This window comes from Melozone crissalis, unplaced genomic scaffold, assembly GCF_028551555.1.
Source record: "Melozone crissalis strain CALT ecotype California unplaced genomic scaffold, PUWL_Pcris_2 ptg000034l_1, whole genome shotgun sequence".
NCBI classification, from domain to species: domain Eukaryota; kingdom Metazoa; phylum Chordata; class Aves; order Passeriformes; family Passerellidae; genus Melozone; species Melozone crissalis.
Window position 1 is genome coordinate 22,677,751 of NW_026535812.1, and position 16,181 is coordinate 22,693,931.

The following is a 16,181-nucleotide window of genomic DNA, read 5'->3' on the forward strand; positions in this document are numbered from 1 at the left end:
TTTCCTTTCCTTTCCTTTCCTTTCCTTTCCTTTCCTTTCCTTTCCTTCTCTCTTCCTCTCTCTCTTTCTTCCTCTCCTTTCCTTTCCCTTTCCCTCCCTTCAATATTCCTTTCAAGCTAAGACTGGCACCAGACAACCACTTAAATTGGTGACTTGTTTTTCCCAATGCCTGGACCCTGCCACCACAGTTCATTTCCCAGCTGTCCCCCAGGACAGAGATCTCCTGCACAGAGCGATGAGAAAAGAGAAAATTGGCCAATATTTGTGCTGCCCATTTCTGCTTACTCCCCATGCCTGACATGCCACTCTCTCACGAGATATTTAACAGTGGTTTAGCTCAATAAACATCCAAGAGCCCCTCATCCACAGCTCTAAATGCAAACCATATGCTGCAGATGAAAACCCTGAAGATTATAATTAGAACTGTCCATTCAATTTAAACAAAGTCAAGAATGAAAACTATTTCAAATTCAATAAACAGGCCATTTCAAAGTGTAGACACTGTGGAGGACAAGCTTAACAACTTAATTGACAGGTAAAGCTTCATTTCTAATCCTCATTTTGATATCATCTGTAGCCTCAGGAGTCAAAACACATCACTGCTCAGTGCTCAAAATATGCAGAGAAAATGAAAATGTCAGCTGAATGAAAAAAAAAGGAGAAGCATCTGTTTGATAGCTGTATAAGCCTGTGATATGTAAACTGCTTTGGAGTCAAGCAGCCCTAATTAGAGTTTCAAGGAATTCTTCATTAAATATACAGACAGAGACATATATATATATATATATACACACACACACACACACACACTTTAAGCAATTATTGAAACCAGACAATTTGCAGGAAAACCAGGCTATAGAATTAAAGCAAGGAACATGACAATTTCACGGCCAGACCTCAGACAACACTGTGATGTTTTCACACAGCCGTGCAGAAATACATTTTCCCATCTTTTCACTAAGCAGTTCTGTATGTTTTTCTCCGCTCAAAGTATTTAAAACAGAAAAAGAATTATCTTTTTTGGGATCTTGGTGTAGCACACAGCATCTCAGCAAAGCAAAGCCAAAAAGGAAGAGTGATGGGGTTACCAGCCCCCTCAGTGGGGTTAGACTAATAGATATTTTGGCAACTGCACCCCCTTGACGACTCCAACTCCCATCAAAATGAAACCCACACAGATGGACACAAACTCTCACTGAAGAGCTGTGCCAGGATAAGTGAATGACCACATGAAATAACAAGGGAGTACAAGTTGAAGAATGACAAACCAGAGAAAAGGGTAATTTAGGCTCCCAAAAAAAAAACCCCAAAAAACCCAGCTTCATTAATATTACTGCTTCCAGTAGAAAAGAAGTAAATGTACTGGCTGTAAACAGGGAAGTTGGAAGGGAATGTTTTAAAGCCAAATATCAAAATTACAGGTGATTTCTGCTAGCAAAAAGACTTTGAGATCACCAGTATCAGCAGCTACTGCAAGATTTTCAGATGTGGGGCGGAACAGCAGAGAGAATATTTGTTATGGGTCTATCAATTTTTAAATACAGCTCCTCAGCACAACCCAGTTGGGCCCTGCTGTGAGGTGGGAGGGTGGCAAAGGAGGAGAGGATCTCTACAAGGAGCTGCACTTAATAAGTGACAGCATGATACAGCCCAAGCTCCTTGTGTGGACTCAGCTCTGAGCTGTGTTAAGGAGGTTTATGTGTTGGGCCATCAGCATCTCCTCTCAGCAGGACGTGGCAGCTTGCAAGAGTAGTCCTGGAATAAAAAGAGAAATGCCTGATGTGATGAGAACACCTGGATTTTGCTAGCAGCAATATTAATGCACACTTGCTGAGCTCCGTGCCTCTGCCACGGCAGAATGCAGAGAAATGTGTTTTCCACACACAGCAGGTAAAACATGCACAAGAAAATTATAATCATGCAAACACCTTCATAATCCTGTGTTTCCAGCTTACAGCACGTGTGCTGGCTGGAATACAGATGTGGCTTGTGACAGGGGGGGCACAGGCACCACTCAGCCTCCAAGCTCCACCTCTGCCCCTCTGAAGCTGAGACCGGAGCACGAGCTCGTGCCCCTGTGTCACAGCTGGCTCTGGCACCGCTCTACAGCCATCAGCTCATGGGCTGCCTCTCCAGGTGCCACCACAAGCACTGATCCCCCAGGGAAGCCATCCCAGCTCCAGGACAATCTAAGAGATAAACTGCCAGGGAGCAAAGGACAGCGTTTTACACAGGTTTTCCAGCTCTCCTTCCTTTATGACATAAATCACCTGTGACTCTGCAGAGGTTCTAGAAGAAGAGTGAAGTGACATGAGCACATCCAAACCTACTCATGCCAACTTCCAGAGCTGGATCCTAACCATCAATCACAGAATGGTTGAAGATCAACCAGTTCTAATTCCCCTGCCATGGGCAGGGACACCTTCCACGAGCCCAGCTTGCTCCAAGCCCTGTCCAGCCTGACACCTTGAACTCTTTCAGGTATTCCACGAATTCTCCGGGAAACCTGTGCCAGTGCTTCACAATCCTCACAGGGAAGAATTTCTTCTCAGTATCTGATCTAAATCTGCCTTCTGTCAGTTTGAAACCATTTCTCTCTCTCTTATCACTCCATGCTTTTGCTGACAGTCCCTCTCCAGCTCTCTTGGAGCCCCTTCAGGCTTTGGAAGAGGCTCTGAGTTCTCCCCAGACACTTCTCATCTCCAGGCTGAGCCACCCCAACTCTCTCACCCTGTCTTTGTATCAATAATGCCACCAGGCATGGAAAAATTTATTTTACTTTCTTTTTTCCTTCCTCTTCCTGAGATTAAAATTCACATCAAATTAACCACTTGATTGCTCCATTTTTATTACTAGGTTATTTTTTTGAGCTCCTTGGCTGACACTGAACCCCTCTTGGGACAGGAGCTGTTCACAGGGTTCTCAGGTGGGCCTTTCACAGAGCTGGCGTGCAACAACAGCAGGTTCACTTCAAGTTGTTCTTCTAATATATCCCAGCTAAAGCCCTCAGGTGCTCCTGTAATTGAAGTTGGAGTAATCCAATATGATGTTGATCAAACTACTGATCTTTTAATAACGCAGTGTAGCTCTCCCAGCAGTTGCTATCTCGCTGACAGTCGTGTCTGGATCGCTTCCTTTGGGCCAGGGCTTTGAACAGAGTTTCTGTTTGCTTTAGATTTTATCACAAATTGTTTTAAAGCTTTTTAAGGTTGTATCAGATGGCTCATAAAATCCACAGGCATTTCAATAATAATAAAGAAAGAAAAAAAAAAAAAAAAAGGGAGTTCTACAAGATGTCCAGGTGAAGAACAGTATTAAATGCTCCCAAAGAAGAGCACAAACACCACTCAGGAGCTGTGCTCTTTCCCGTCCCTATACCTGCCATCAGTTCTTGTTTACACAGCCTGTAGGCAAAGCTACAGAAAAAGCTGTAGCCACTCTGCACAATACCCTCCTCTGAAAGGCAAATGTGCACATTTTTCCGCTCACAATTTCCATTTAAAGTACAAATTTAAGGTTTTTCTAAGCCTTGCCTCTCCACACAAGAATAATTCAGCTGCAATTTGCATTTTCGATGTGCTCGAAATGAACACCAAGATGACTCATGTGCTGTTTATAAGATGCCTGTATTTGCTGGTAAATACCTTGCTACAAACAAGCTATAATTTAAGTATTCAGAAGTCTTGCTTCTGCATAAAATTACTACTAAGTGTAATTTTGGAGACCATGACCAGAGCTTCAATTTCAGGCTTGCAAAGCTCTTCCTACACAATGATTCTTAAAAGTACGAGTGGTTTTCTTCTCTGATAACAGCAATCATTGTATCTCTGTAATTGCAGAAAAGATTACCTGGCTTTTAATTCACATTAGTCAGCTCCAACAATACCCTGCTTCTTTCCTTTCCTTCAAAATAAACTAATTATTGTCAATCAGCCCACTGGAATGTTAACATTCTCTATAACCTGTCTTTCAGATGTAGTCATACATGCAAAAAAACTAGCTAATGTAAACTAATCAGAGGCCTAGAAACATCTCAAAACATATTTGTACTCCAGTCTATCATTTTTTGTCACATTATTTCCAAATATTATCTTTCATCTGGACAATAACAGCCTTTTCTATGAGGCTTTCCATCTAGCTATTCACAGCTCCCCCGTTAATTAAAAGCATTGAGTCCCTGAGTAATATGGCAAACATTTCAGTGCTTCTGAACTTTAGATGTTTTCACTATCAAAAGCTGATCAATACAGCTTTATGCATCAAGTGGTTTGGACAAAGAAAACTCTCCAGGGCAGTTTTTTTTGCCCATGCCCAACTTTCTTGTGCAAAACTCGGGGAGGAACCATGGAGGGGGTGACAGCCGCTGTCCCTGCACATCCCACAACCTGAAGGACATTCCTTCCCAAATATAATGGCAAGTTGAGGTTCCTGCTCCATATTTTCTCCCAGCTGGTGGAGCTGGAGGAAGACAGGGTAGCTGGAAGGCTGGGGAAGCAATCCCTGTGCCGGGTCTATAATCAGCTGTGACGCACGGAGAGCCGCGTGCGCCATATGGGAAACGCCGTGGAGATGGGGCTCCGCCTGTGCTGCTACCTGTGACACCCAGAAACAAGCCTTCCCCTTCAGATCAGCGATCAATAATTCATCTGATAACTGGAATGCAAAGGGAAAAGGTGCCAACTTTCCCTGTGGTATGAGCCATGCTTTTTTAAGAGACGCTGCTGCCTTGGAACGCGGCACAAGCTGAGCTGCAGGGAACGTGTGACACGGTGACAAGCTGCACTACACCTAACCCTGTGTTAGGTAGTGTTCTAACAGTGTACTAACCCTGTAGTCTGACATAACCTGAAAATTAAACTGCCAGTTCCACGGTTTGTTTATGCAAAAGGCTGTTATTAAAACGTGGCAGCTGAATTAAGCGTTCAAAGGCAGAAAAATCTAGGCACCAAAAAACAAGCTCCGTGGAGAGAAAGAGATTTACCAAGATTATCTGGAAATAATCACGGAATCCTTGAAATATAAGTTGTCCCAAAAGTCAAGGGCTTTTGGGTAGAACTCCTTCAACCATTGCATTGGAGCCTCGGATTAGGACAACAACGCCCTTGACCCAACTGGTGCGCACAGAACTTCTGCTTGAAAAGTGACTGCAAACCGACTCAGCCTGTTCTCAGCTCCCGTGGATGAAAACACACATCCAGGATAAACGAGCCCAGCCTGCAGTGGCAGCGCTCGCTTTGGAGGGAGCTGTCACAACTGTGAGCCTGTGCACCCCGAGGGACGGCAGATGTGAGAGTCTGGGGGGTTCGGCTCGCAGCCGCCTTTGCTCGGTGCGTGAGGGAGGAGCAGGGAGCCTTCAGCAGCAGCCAAGCAGGAACTGGGGAGAAACTAAAGCAGGGCAATTAAAAAATTCAAAAATAAAAATTAAAAAAATATTAAAAATTCAAAAATTAAAAATTAAAAAAATAAAAATTCGAAAACAAAAAATTCAAAAGTACAAAATCAACAGTAAATCAATTATCAGAGCATCAGATGCTCTTCTCAGCCCAGACTGACACAGAAATGCTCTGAGCCAGGTGGGAAGTGTCTGCTCTGGCCCGAGCAATATGTCCCTTCCCTGGCTGAAGAGAAACAGACACAAAATGCTGGGATTTGCCGAGTTTAGTATTCAATGTGTTTTTATAAGATTGAGAAGGTTTGTGTAGGTGGGTGATTTTGCTGGGCAGGGCTCACAGAAAGCCACGGGACTGCCCAGCCCAAGCCACTGCCAGCCTGGAATGAGCACCTGAAATTCAGCTCGAGCTCCTGCCTGCTCAGGCTTGCCAGGAATCAGCACTCAGGTAATCCATTTAAAAAGTCCAATAAGCTGAAGTCAGTGTTACCCTTACTACGGCTATGTTGTCATTTTTACCACTTATTTGGAAGGCTTTTTTTGCTGTAGAACTACCAGGAACAGACAAATGCAGACAGATGACACAATTTGCCTGGGAGAGTGTAGCAGCTCCACACAGCTATTGATCCCAGCTGGATCCAACACAGCATGGGAGAGCACGAGGGAGGTCAGGGGAACAACCCCCAGCCATCACTCCTGCTCAGAGAAACGCCTGAAATTGGGAATTCCAAAAGAATGACTCGGGAGTGGAAATAAAATTAGATTTCCCCATCAGGTTTGCAAATGTAGAACATCTCCAGCAGTTTCTGCCCGGAGCTTCTCTGCAGCCATGCACAAAAATCACACAGTCCTCCTGCCTAAATTCAGCAGTCTCCAGAAATACACTGAATATGCTCTGAAATACACTGAAAATACTCTGAGTGCACAATGCCAAACAGTGTTTATAATGCACAATTAATCCCTAATCTCACTTAATACAGTTCCCTCTGTAAGACAAGTAGGGGAACCCTATTTTCTTTTAAATTTCCAACTGGGATCTGAAATCAAAAGCAGTTATTAACCTTTTTACTCATGACTAAAAATAATGATTTGACAGGTAGGAGCAATCATAATACTTAAATGTAAAAAAAGATATTGCTTTTTGTTGAATTCACTTCAAATATAAGACATTTACCAGCATTCTGGATGTACAAACTAATGGAGAAGAAAATGTTTACTCTTCATCCCCCCCCTTGGCAGATTACTGTGAGCTTTTTATACTTTGGAACATAAATACTTGAAATTATCTGACTTAGCTCTAAAAGGCCAAGCTGGAGTCCCAGGATACCCGAGAGCCACTAAAAACAGGTTTGGAAAAATCAGAAATTAGGCTTTACCTCCTCTCCTCTCACAAGCCTTTTTCTTTTGCCTATTCTTTTTCTCTTCTTTTCAAAATTGCTGTAAAATTCCAATACTCTGAAATGCCTCAGTTATCACGATGGTTCACCCAGGTGAGGTGATGAGGTGGAGTCGTCCATTCCCCTCACTCTTAGAGGCAGACATTAGGTGGACAGAGTAATTAATTTACAGATAATTAGATAATTGTGAAACAATTCCTGCAACTGGATTTATTTCCTTGTCTCAAGACAAGGTCTTGAAATAGAGGAAGATGAAGAGGGTTGGGTGCCTTCACTTGAGTGCTGTAAGATTTGAGTTCAGCTGGTCTGGCACTTGCTGCATCTGGAATAAGAACTGGTACTTTTTGATATTTGTAAAATATATTCTCCTTGTTCTCCTTCTGCTGAAGTGTTCCTGGCAATAAGTACCTCAGTGTCGTGGCCTGCCAACAATGTGTGTTGAATCAAATGCAACTGTTGGAGTTACGATCATGCAAAAGCATCCCGAATCCTTCCAGTAGACTAATTTCTGTTAGTCTTCTCTTCTAATAAAAATTAGATAAATATAATTAAAAATTCCTTGGCATTTTCCTCCAAGTGCATGGGGCTATGTCCTTCAGTTTTTTATCACAGGACATGGCAGACACCTGTACATTGATTTGTTGGGCAGGGAAAGCAGCCCAAATGCAGAATTAGCATTTGTTCTCTGCAACAAAACCAGAATTTTGACAAGAGTAAGTTGTGTTTCAGACCTCATTGACTTAATAAATGCTGTCACCTTATTAATAAACACTTTCTTGCTCTCAGACATGTCCCTCAGTATTGCTTTTAGCCCACCATTAACTCTTCCAAGGCAACAAACAGCGTTTGAAGAGTCCCCCCTGCCCTGGGAGCAGGCTCCAGCGGTGACCCCGGTGACTCCTCCATTTTGGGGTAACCAGTGGTGGCCCTGGCACAGTCACACTCTGGCTCTGGAGGCAGCCGCTCCCAAATTCCCCCTGGCAAAGGTCAGGGAAGCAGCCAGAGCTCCGAGGATTGACTGAAACCCCCAGGGATGGGGTTACAGCCACTGCAATATCACTCCAATCAACCACATAGGAGCTCCTTTCCATCAACAGTTAATCACAGGACTTCACTTGTCTCTAAGTTCCTGCAGTTGCCTTGACAGATGAGAGCACAATAATATAAATAAGAAATGACAGTTTACCAAAGAAGGTTAACATAAGGTCACGACCTTTTTCTACTTGACTTCTGCAGCTTATTCATGTGTGAAAACACGCTTTTGTAGCTGTAGCCTCAGCATCCCTTACAGATCTGGACTTCTGCCAACAACTGAGCTTTAAAATTACCATTTAAAATACCATTTTAAATGGTATTTATGTTCAGAAAATACCATTTCTGCATTTCGCGATGCTCGAGTAGAACTGCTTCGCTTCAGAATAAAACATGAAATGAGGATATCTCTGCATTTCACAGCCCATCTCCCTGACACAGTGGTGCCTCTGCTGCACAAACAAGGCACAAACCCATTCCCTCTGCCTTCCTCAGACCAGGGCACACCTTTCTGAGCAAACCCACCTGCCCAGGCTGCCCCAGGAACAGCACACGGATGCACAGGGCACAGCATCAGCCTGACAGTCCTACACTGGTAAATGTCAAATATTAATTTGTCACATTATTTGCGCAGTGATTTAAAGCCAAATCCTGTCTCATCATTCATTTCCATCAGGCGCACGAGGAGCGGGAGGGAAGCAGGAGCTTTCTGTCACAATCTGAAATGCCTGCGCCAGGAGCTGCCAGGAAATATTTCTGTGTCAGAGAAGCAAACTGAAGTTCTGAGCATGAAGGCTGGAGAGTGAAAGCTGCAGAATAACATGGAGATAATTAGCTTTGAAAGGCTAATCAGGTCACTGCTCTGGCTGGCATTTCTATGGGGATGCACAGGCCTCCAGCTCACCACATCTTACTCTCTATACGAGTATCCCTCACCAAAGTGAAGAAAGACCTTACAAACTACATAACTCTGAGTGACATATCCTGCCAAAAGTACCCCCAAATAGCCAGGAAAGATCCCTACAAATAGCCAGGAAATATCCCTACAGCCCTTGGAATGAGGATGGACCCCACAGCACAGGTCTTCCCAATCCCCTTCCCCATGTGGGTCCAACTCACAGAATCACTCAAGAAGGAGAAGGTTAAATCAAAGCTGATGCAATAACTATTTTAAGATTATCCCACCTATTTTATGCTGTTGTCTTGTGCATATTCATGAAGTCTTGTGTCTTGCACACACCTTTGACACCCTAAAAAGTGGAGATGCTGAGCATTGTCAGCCCATTCAAGCTGTGAAATGGGGCCTTTGGGTCTCCAAAAAAAAAATTGCTCACAATCCCCCAGAAATGCTTGATCAAAACAGCAGGGCTCTTCACTAAGTTGTTGGTTAGTGAATTTTTATCCACTTTCCCTTCCTTAGCATTAAACAGCTACAAATGGCTAAAAAAAATATTTTAAAAAACCCAACAATTCTTTCCCAACATCTTTCCCTTTTGTCAGAAGGATGCTCTATTTTGTTTCTGAAAAACACGATCAATCTTTCCAGTAATAATGACTTGCTGAATAAGATCTGTGCTACTTTCCATGCTGCTTTTCTAACAATGCACCTTATTTGTACCTTGGCTTATAAAAAACCCCGTACACTGATCGATCATTGCAGGCACCCGTGAAATAAAACCAACCACGAGACAAATAATGGCAGCAGAACAATGGTGCCCATCTATTTAATGCCTGAGTTTAGACTAAGGGGTAACATAAAGCACAATGATGCCATAAAGGCAGAAAGAATGGAACAACCCAGAACAACAATAAACTTGATTCCTCCGAAACCACTGGTTAACCTGAATGAGGAGCTGTTTTACTCCTACCTGCAAAGTGACTCCTTTGAGCAGTGCAGAGGCATTTATAAAACCCCAGTGCACGCCCTGGAAGTCCTTCCAGCAGCACTCAGGTTTGTTTGAGAGCTCACTTTTCCCTCATGTAGCAACCAACCACTGAGTTACTCATATTGTACCACCTGATGGCCAGAGGTTGGCTGATAGTGGCCTGCTTGCAGGTCAGAACAGCCAAATTCTGTCATTGCCACCTCTCAAAAGTTCAGGTGTATTTAGTGACACCACAACACCCACTCTGTTTTATGGCTTGAGCACTTCCAGTTCATTGTTTTACATTTTTGCCTGAGGACTTAAAAGAAATGGCCTCCCAACACTTAATAACATATTCCCCCTGCAAATCCTGATCAGACAAAATACAGCACAAAAATCAAACACCTTAAGCTCTGTTTGAGTTTTTAAAGACTGTCCAAATGCTTGAGTTTAAAGTGTATTGTCAGAACTGAATTGCGCAGAAGGAACACTAATTTGACTGAATTATTAAAATAAGACTAGTCTAAAGGAAAAATTACTCATGCATGCTAAGGATTATGATGAGTAGGACTCCTGCTTTCAAAAACCTTGGGGTTTGGACAACTTTTAAGCACTGGAAGCAGTAAGTAGGTATCAAAACACAGACCTGTGCACTGGCCCATGGGCATATTGCCAGTCAGCCCCCCAAAGAGGCAAGAGAGGTGAAGTAGCAGGGATCTGTGAATCATAAATGATATTCCTGGGCTGAGCTCTCCAAAGGCCAAAATGAAAACATGGAGGACCATAATGAAATACTTCAATCAAAATAACATAACCATCTACAGCTGATTTTCACTGTCAAGGTGGTTTTTAACTGTCAGGCTGACATAGAAAATAATTCTATTGTCTTTTAGTGAAAAAAGGAGTGCAGTCAAATAAATTATAAAGGTGGGATAAATATGACCATAGACGAGAAACACATTGCATTAGCCAAACCTTAAAAAGGAGTTGAACAACGGTAAAAGGGAAACTTAGAAGAAAGGGGATTTGTGAGACCCTGTGCAATGGGAAAAGCCAGAAAACACAGTTTCTTGTGAGAAGATGATAATACAGCTCATGAAAAGCTGCCCTGAGATTAAAAAAATATCATCACTGATGCATTTACTGCAGTACTAAAATGAAGGGGAGGTGCAATCCAGGCCCACAGCAGAGCACACCAGGTGATGTGGCAGCACATCCCTGCTACCTGTGTTAGGAGAGAGCTCAGGAAAAGAAACTGCTCTGGCCTGCAGCACAGCACACCTTGGGTACCTCACACCTGACCTTCTGCAGCACCCAATGATGCACAAAATGTAGTGACTCTAGGTCAGCACATCATCTGGGCTTGTTTACAGCCACTCTGTTTGCCAGTGAGCCACATATTTCATTTTGTGTACTAACACATTAAGTTTTTGCATAAGAACGAATTTTACCCTATAATGCACTAACTAGACTTAAATTTCCCTTAGGAAAAAGACAAATGGGTTTACATAGCATGTGGTTTTAAATCCTTTTTTATTCAGTTAATCTCTAGCTGTGGAATTGTGATTGAAATATGAAAATGTATGTGTATTTTCTGATAAGAGCCATTTTGCTTAAGAGACAGATGAAATATTATCAAGCGCATACACTTCCCTCAAGTTTTTCAGCTGATGACTGAAATCCCATAATCAGAACATGGCACAGCCAATCCAGGTTAAGTGATAACATTTTTTTTCAACAAAATAAAACAAAGCCCCAACCCTTTGAAGTGTTCTTACAGTTACATCTTCACAATCCAGACACGAGAAGATCCGCGCTCTCGACAACTCTGAGCACACGCTCTTCAGCTGGCTCCACATAAAAGCCAGCATTTCCTTCCCCTTCCTAAGTCTGCTGACTCCTTAATAGCAGTGAGACACGGTACAAAGCATTACCTGCACAGGATTTTCCATCTTCCCCCAGCTTCTGGCCAGCTGGACACTTGCAGTGGTAGCTGCCGATGGTGTTGCAGCAGCGCTCCTGGCAGCCGCCGTTCCCCGTGGTGCACTCGTTGACATCTGCCAGGAGAAAGCACAAGAAACCAGTGAGGGATGGGCACTGACCACAGTACCTGAAGGTCTGAGGGTGGTTGTGTCTGACTGATGTGAAAAAATGAGAATGTTTCTGAGATAACCAGCTCAGGACCCTGAAGCAACATCAGAAGCGACGACTCCCAGCTATGCTGCTGAGCCCTTCCACTCAGCCAGGCTGTGCCAGGGGAGGTTTAGATTGGGTACCACAAAGCATTTCTTCACTGAAAGGATTACCAAGCACTGGAACAGGGTGCTCAGGAAGTGCTGGAGTCACCACCCTCAGAGGGATTTAAAAGATAAATATCATAGAATCATTACAGTTGGAAAACACCTCTGAGATCCTCCAGCCCAGCCATTAGTGGATGTGGCACTTGGGGACTTGTCCTCTAGGTGGGCTTGGCAGTGCTGGGTTAATGGTTGTACTCAATGGTCTTAAAGGTTTTTCCAACCTAAAAGGTTCTTGCTCTCAGGTGAGACAGCAGAAAAGCCAGAAGGAGGAGGATTAAGCAGCAGAAGATAAGCATCATCATGACTGTAAAAACCACAGGCAGTTACTTCGTAATTATGGCACTCCTCATTCCCAAGGGAGAAATGAGGCTTTAAAAAAAACCACTAATTAGTTTGTAAAGAAAAATCATAAAAAAATAATTTCACATTCATGCAAGAGAGGTGAAAGCCTTTCAACTGCAACCCTTCAGTGTTAAAGACTGAGATTTACCAAGGTTTGTTAGTCCTTTGATGAGCTCAAGTTTCACTTGACTGGTTCATTTCTGATCCTGGCTAAAAGCCACAGGTTAAAAGAAATTTTTGAGGAGGCTTCAGACTATTAAAAATCTAAAAGAAAAGTGTATCACAAAACACCAACTTTTGCTAAAGTGTAGCTGAAGAGGCAGAAACCTACTAAAACCACCTCATTTCTCTACAGCTTTAGATTCAATGCAATGACCGACAAAATGGTAATTTCTTTGTCCTCAGTGATACTGGAAAACACTGGCAGGCTAAAAAGAAATAAAAGAAAATTCAGCTATCCCAGAGCTGCACAACAAACCAAATCCTAACTCGCATGAAGCCAACGAGGCTCTTCTCAATTTCACGGGAACGCGATTCAAACAGAAACTTTTCCCGGAGAAAAAACACTCTCCCCCTTCCTCCCCTCCAAAAACAAACGGCACCAAAATAACAGCGTGCGTCTGCTCGCTTCTCCTCAGCAAGAGATGGGGAGAGCATATGACAGCAGGCAGATTTTGGACGTGTTCCCCCGAGCTCTGGGAGGAGGCACGCGAGCGCGCGGAGAGCGGCGCGCGGCCCCTTCCGAGCGGTTTGCTCGATGCGCCTCGTGGTGACAAACAGCGACAAGCCACAAAATAACCCAGCTCCACAGCTTCGACTTCTATTTATACTAACAGGATTGAAAGCTAATAAAATCCCCCTGCTCTTTTTATTATTATTTTTTAAACAAAACTAAGGGAAGAACTGGTGTATTCTTTAGTGCCCACAATGTTACGTGATCTCCTGGCGTAAAATATTGACTGGGTGAGTGGTCTGGGATCTACAGCCCAATTTATTAACACCAGTGTCTATATTTTGAAGCAAATTATTGGAACAAAACCTTTCTACCTGAGGAGCTCATCATTATCCCCTTGATTTCACCAGGGTACAATCCATTCGGAAGTGTACAATGCTGTTGCATGCTGATATATAGGAAGTGTCTCCTTTGATTGCAGAGTGTTCCTGTTAGCAATTAAAAATCTTTTCCTTCCTTGTTCAGCATAAAATGCTGTGGTCCAGCTGTTGGTGCGGTATGACTGAAAATCTCATTTCCTCCTTCTTCTAACCCTACCTTCTTAATGCTCTGTCCAGGATTTCTTTGTCTCTGCCTTAATATTTGTTTTCGTCTTTTGATGAAATATTTTCATTTCTTTGCTGCTTTTTACACCAGAAACCCAACAATCTTCTGTTATACTTGCAAAACCTGACTTTCCATCTCCATGTGCCTTTAAGACAAACACCTTATTTAAAGCTAATCATCATAAAATAAACTATGATTTAATTTCTGAGTAAAGGCACCAATTTTTTTTTTTTTTTTATACAGCTTTACTAGAGAGCAATCACACTAGAAGGAATACACTGAGTGGGAATAAATCTCACCAATTTTAGCCCTAATACTATGAAAATCTGCTCTCTAAGCATCTGCATCCTCTGCTGTCCTGTCTCCTGTTCAAGACCTTCCCCACTGCCTGCTCTCTGCCAAGCTGCTTTCTGCAACTCCTTAATAAAGGTCAGATGTTGCCTCAGTCCAAAGAAGCACAAAAATAAATGATCTGAATGTGAAGTAATGAAGAATGTGTTTTACATTTGTAAAAGGCCGGGTCATAGAGCTTTTACAAGCCACAATCAGCTGTTCCATATTCCTAAAACAGAGTAGTCAGGATTTTAAAATCTGATTACAGCTTTGCCACTGAAAAAAAAAAAAAGAGGAAACTTAAAATAAACTCAACAAAAACAATTCTGTCAAAAGATAAATTTCTGTCTGCTTTCCATATTCAATGTCACTCAAGGTCGCAAATATATTTTGCCTTTTGAATAGTGAGCAAAATGACAGAAAATTTCTGACACGTAACAAGTCTGCCACGTTAGGTCTGACAAAAGTTCAATGTTATCAAGCCTATCAATCCATCTGTAATGACATGCTGTAGGCACTTCAAAAAAAAAAAAAACAAATGTGATGTTTGCTACAGCAATGTTTCACATTTATTTATAGAGCCAATGTTGCAACACAAAAACATTATCCATGGGACATACTGGATGTGAGCCTTCAATCTTGCCATGGGAAAAATAATTTAAAACACCTTGCATCTAGATTAACTTGATATTAACTTTATGTATGATCTGTCTAGCATATATGTGTGGAGAAAAAAATACACAATATATTTTAAATCCAGTAGTATGTTAAAATATGGATTGTTGACATGTGCCCATGTGCCACACTCCCTGCACTCGTGGTATTATAGACAGAACTGTGTGAAAAGGTGTTTTTTTCTCCAAAAATCTTATAAAATACATGATATGGAAGGGAACATACCTTTTTTTTCCATGAAGCAGAACACCTTTGCCCAGTTAACCCTGCCTAGGAACTACATGCTAAATGTAAGGACAATTCCAATCCCTTCACTTCTCTGTTCTTGTTAATGCTGTTCCATCTGAAAATGTCACACATCCTCAGCTCCCGGGAAAACAGGCCTCCACCAAGTTTTTATGAAAATGTAGGTGATTTCAGATTTCCTACAAATAAATGAAGGTTTTACGTAAAAGCAGACACTGGACAAAGTGGTTTTCATTGGTAATTCCATCTTGAAATCTAACAGCAGTGACCTGCTCTATCACTAGCTCTCAAAAGTAGAAAGCAGATGAAGAAAAATCAGTGTGAAAAGCAGAAATAGGTGTTGGCATCAGGGCAGAAGTCTCCTCTCCACTGAGCTGCTGGTGAGGGCTCTGCAGGGTCTGCACCTGGAGCTCAATTGAGCACCTCTAAAATCCAGTGAGGGATTAAACCTGTCCTGGGCACAGCACTGGAGAAAGCACCTGCAATGAGCAGGGGCTCAGCTCTGCAACAGGAAAACCATTAGGTCAAAGACCATCTAATTTTGGCAAGTTTGTGTGTTTAAATCAGTGGAACACAGCACTTAACTCACTGCCTACAGCTTAAGGTATTTTTATTTTCCCCATACGACGAGTTTAATGCCATATTCATTACTATCAAGACTAATTTTTAAGATAACAAAAGGAATCTCATGACTGCCGCACAGTATTTAAAACCCATTTTCCAAGGTTTCTGTATTTATCAGCTGCATATGAGCAATAACTTCATTCACTTAAGGCAGCCACATGCAGATTTGCCATGTGGGTGCCCAGTTTTGGGCTAACCCATGCTCTGACCCGTGAGCCACTGACCCCAGCACGTGTCAGAGCTCCCTGGACTTGAAATAAATCACTGAAGTGGAATAAAATCTGTAAAATCATTGCCATTGTTATTGCAATCCTGCCTGAACAAAGCCCACCAGCACGGAGCAGGGAGGTGATTTTGATTAGTTTAAAAGCGTTAGGGGAACACACCCAGCTTCAGTCAGGGGTCACAGCAACCACAGCACATTCATTTAGAGGGAAGACAAGATTGCATTACCAACACTTGGGACCTTCCTATGAAGACTATGATGAAGATGGGCTGATGTCAGGAATCTAAATGTTAAATATCTTTCAGAAAGCAGTTTGATTCCTCTCTCCAGCAGGCACTGGCAGCTTCTATGAGTTTTATAGCCATTTAAAGATGTGAATTCCTAACTCAGAAAACACTAATGCTGTGGGGCAAAAAAACCCAAACCAAACCCTCATAATGGTTAGGATCTAAGTCTAAATATAGCTTATGATG

At 42.5% G+C, this 16,181-nt stretch overlaps 1 protein-coding gene across 1 annotated transcript in view; it reads right to left on the minus strand.

Moving 5' to 3' along the window:
• LOC128940680 (multiple epidermal growth factor-like domains protein 6) overlaps positions 1–16,181 on the minus strand; it is a 191,027-nt gene that overhangs the window by 77,660 nt on the left and 97,186 nt on the right. The window contains exon 5 of the mRNA XM_054282277.1: positions 11,618–11,740. Within this exon, the coding sequence (XP_054138252.1) occupies positions 11,618–11,740 (123 nt within the window). The remainder of the gene's footprint in view (positions 1–11,617; positions 11,741–16,181) is intronic.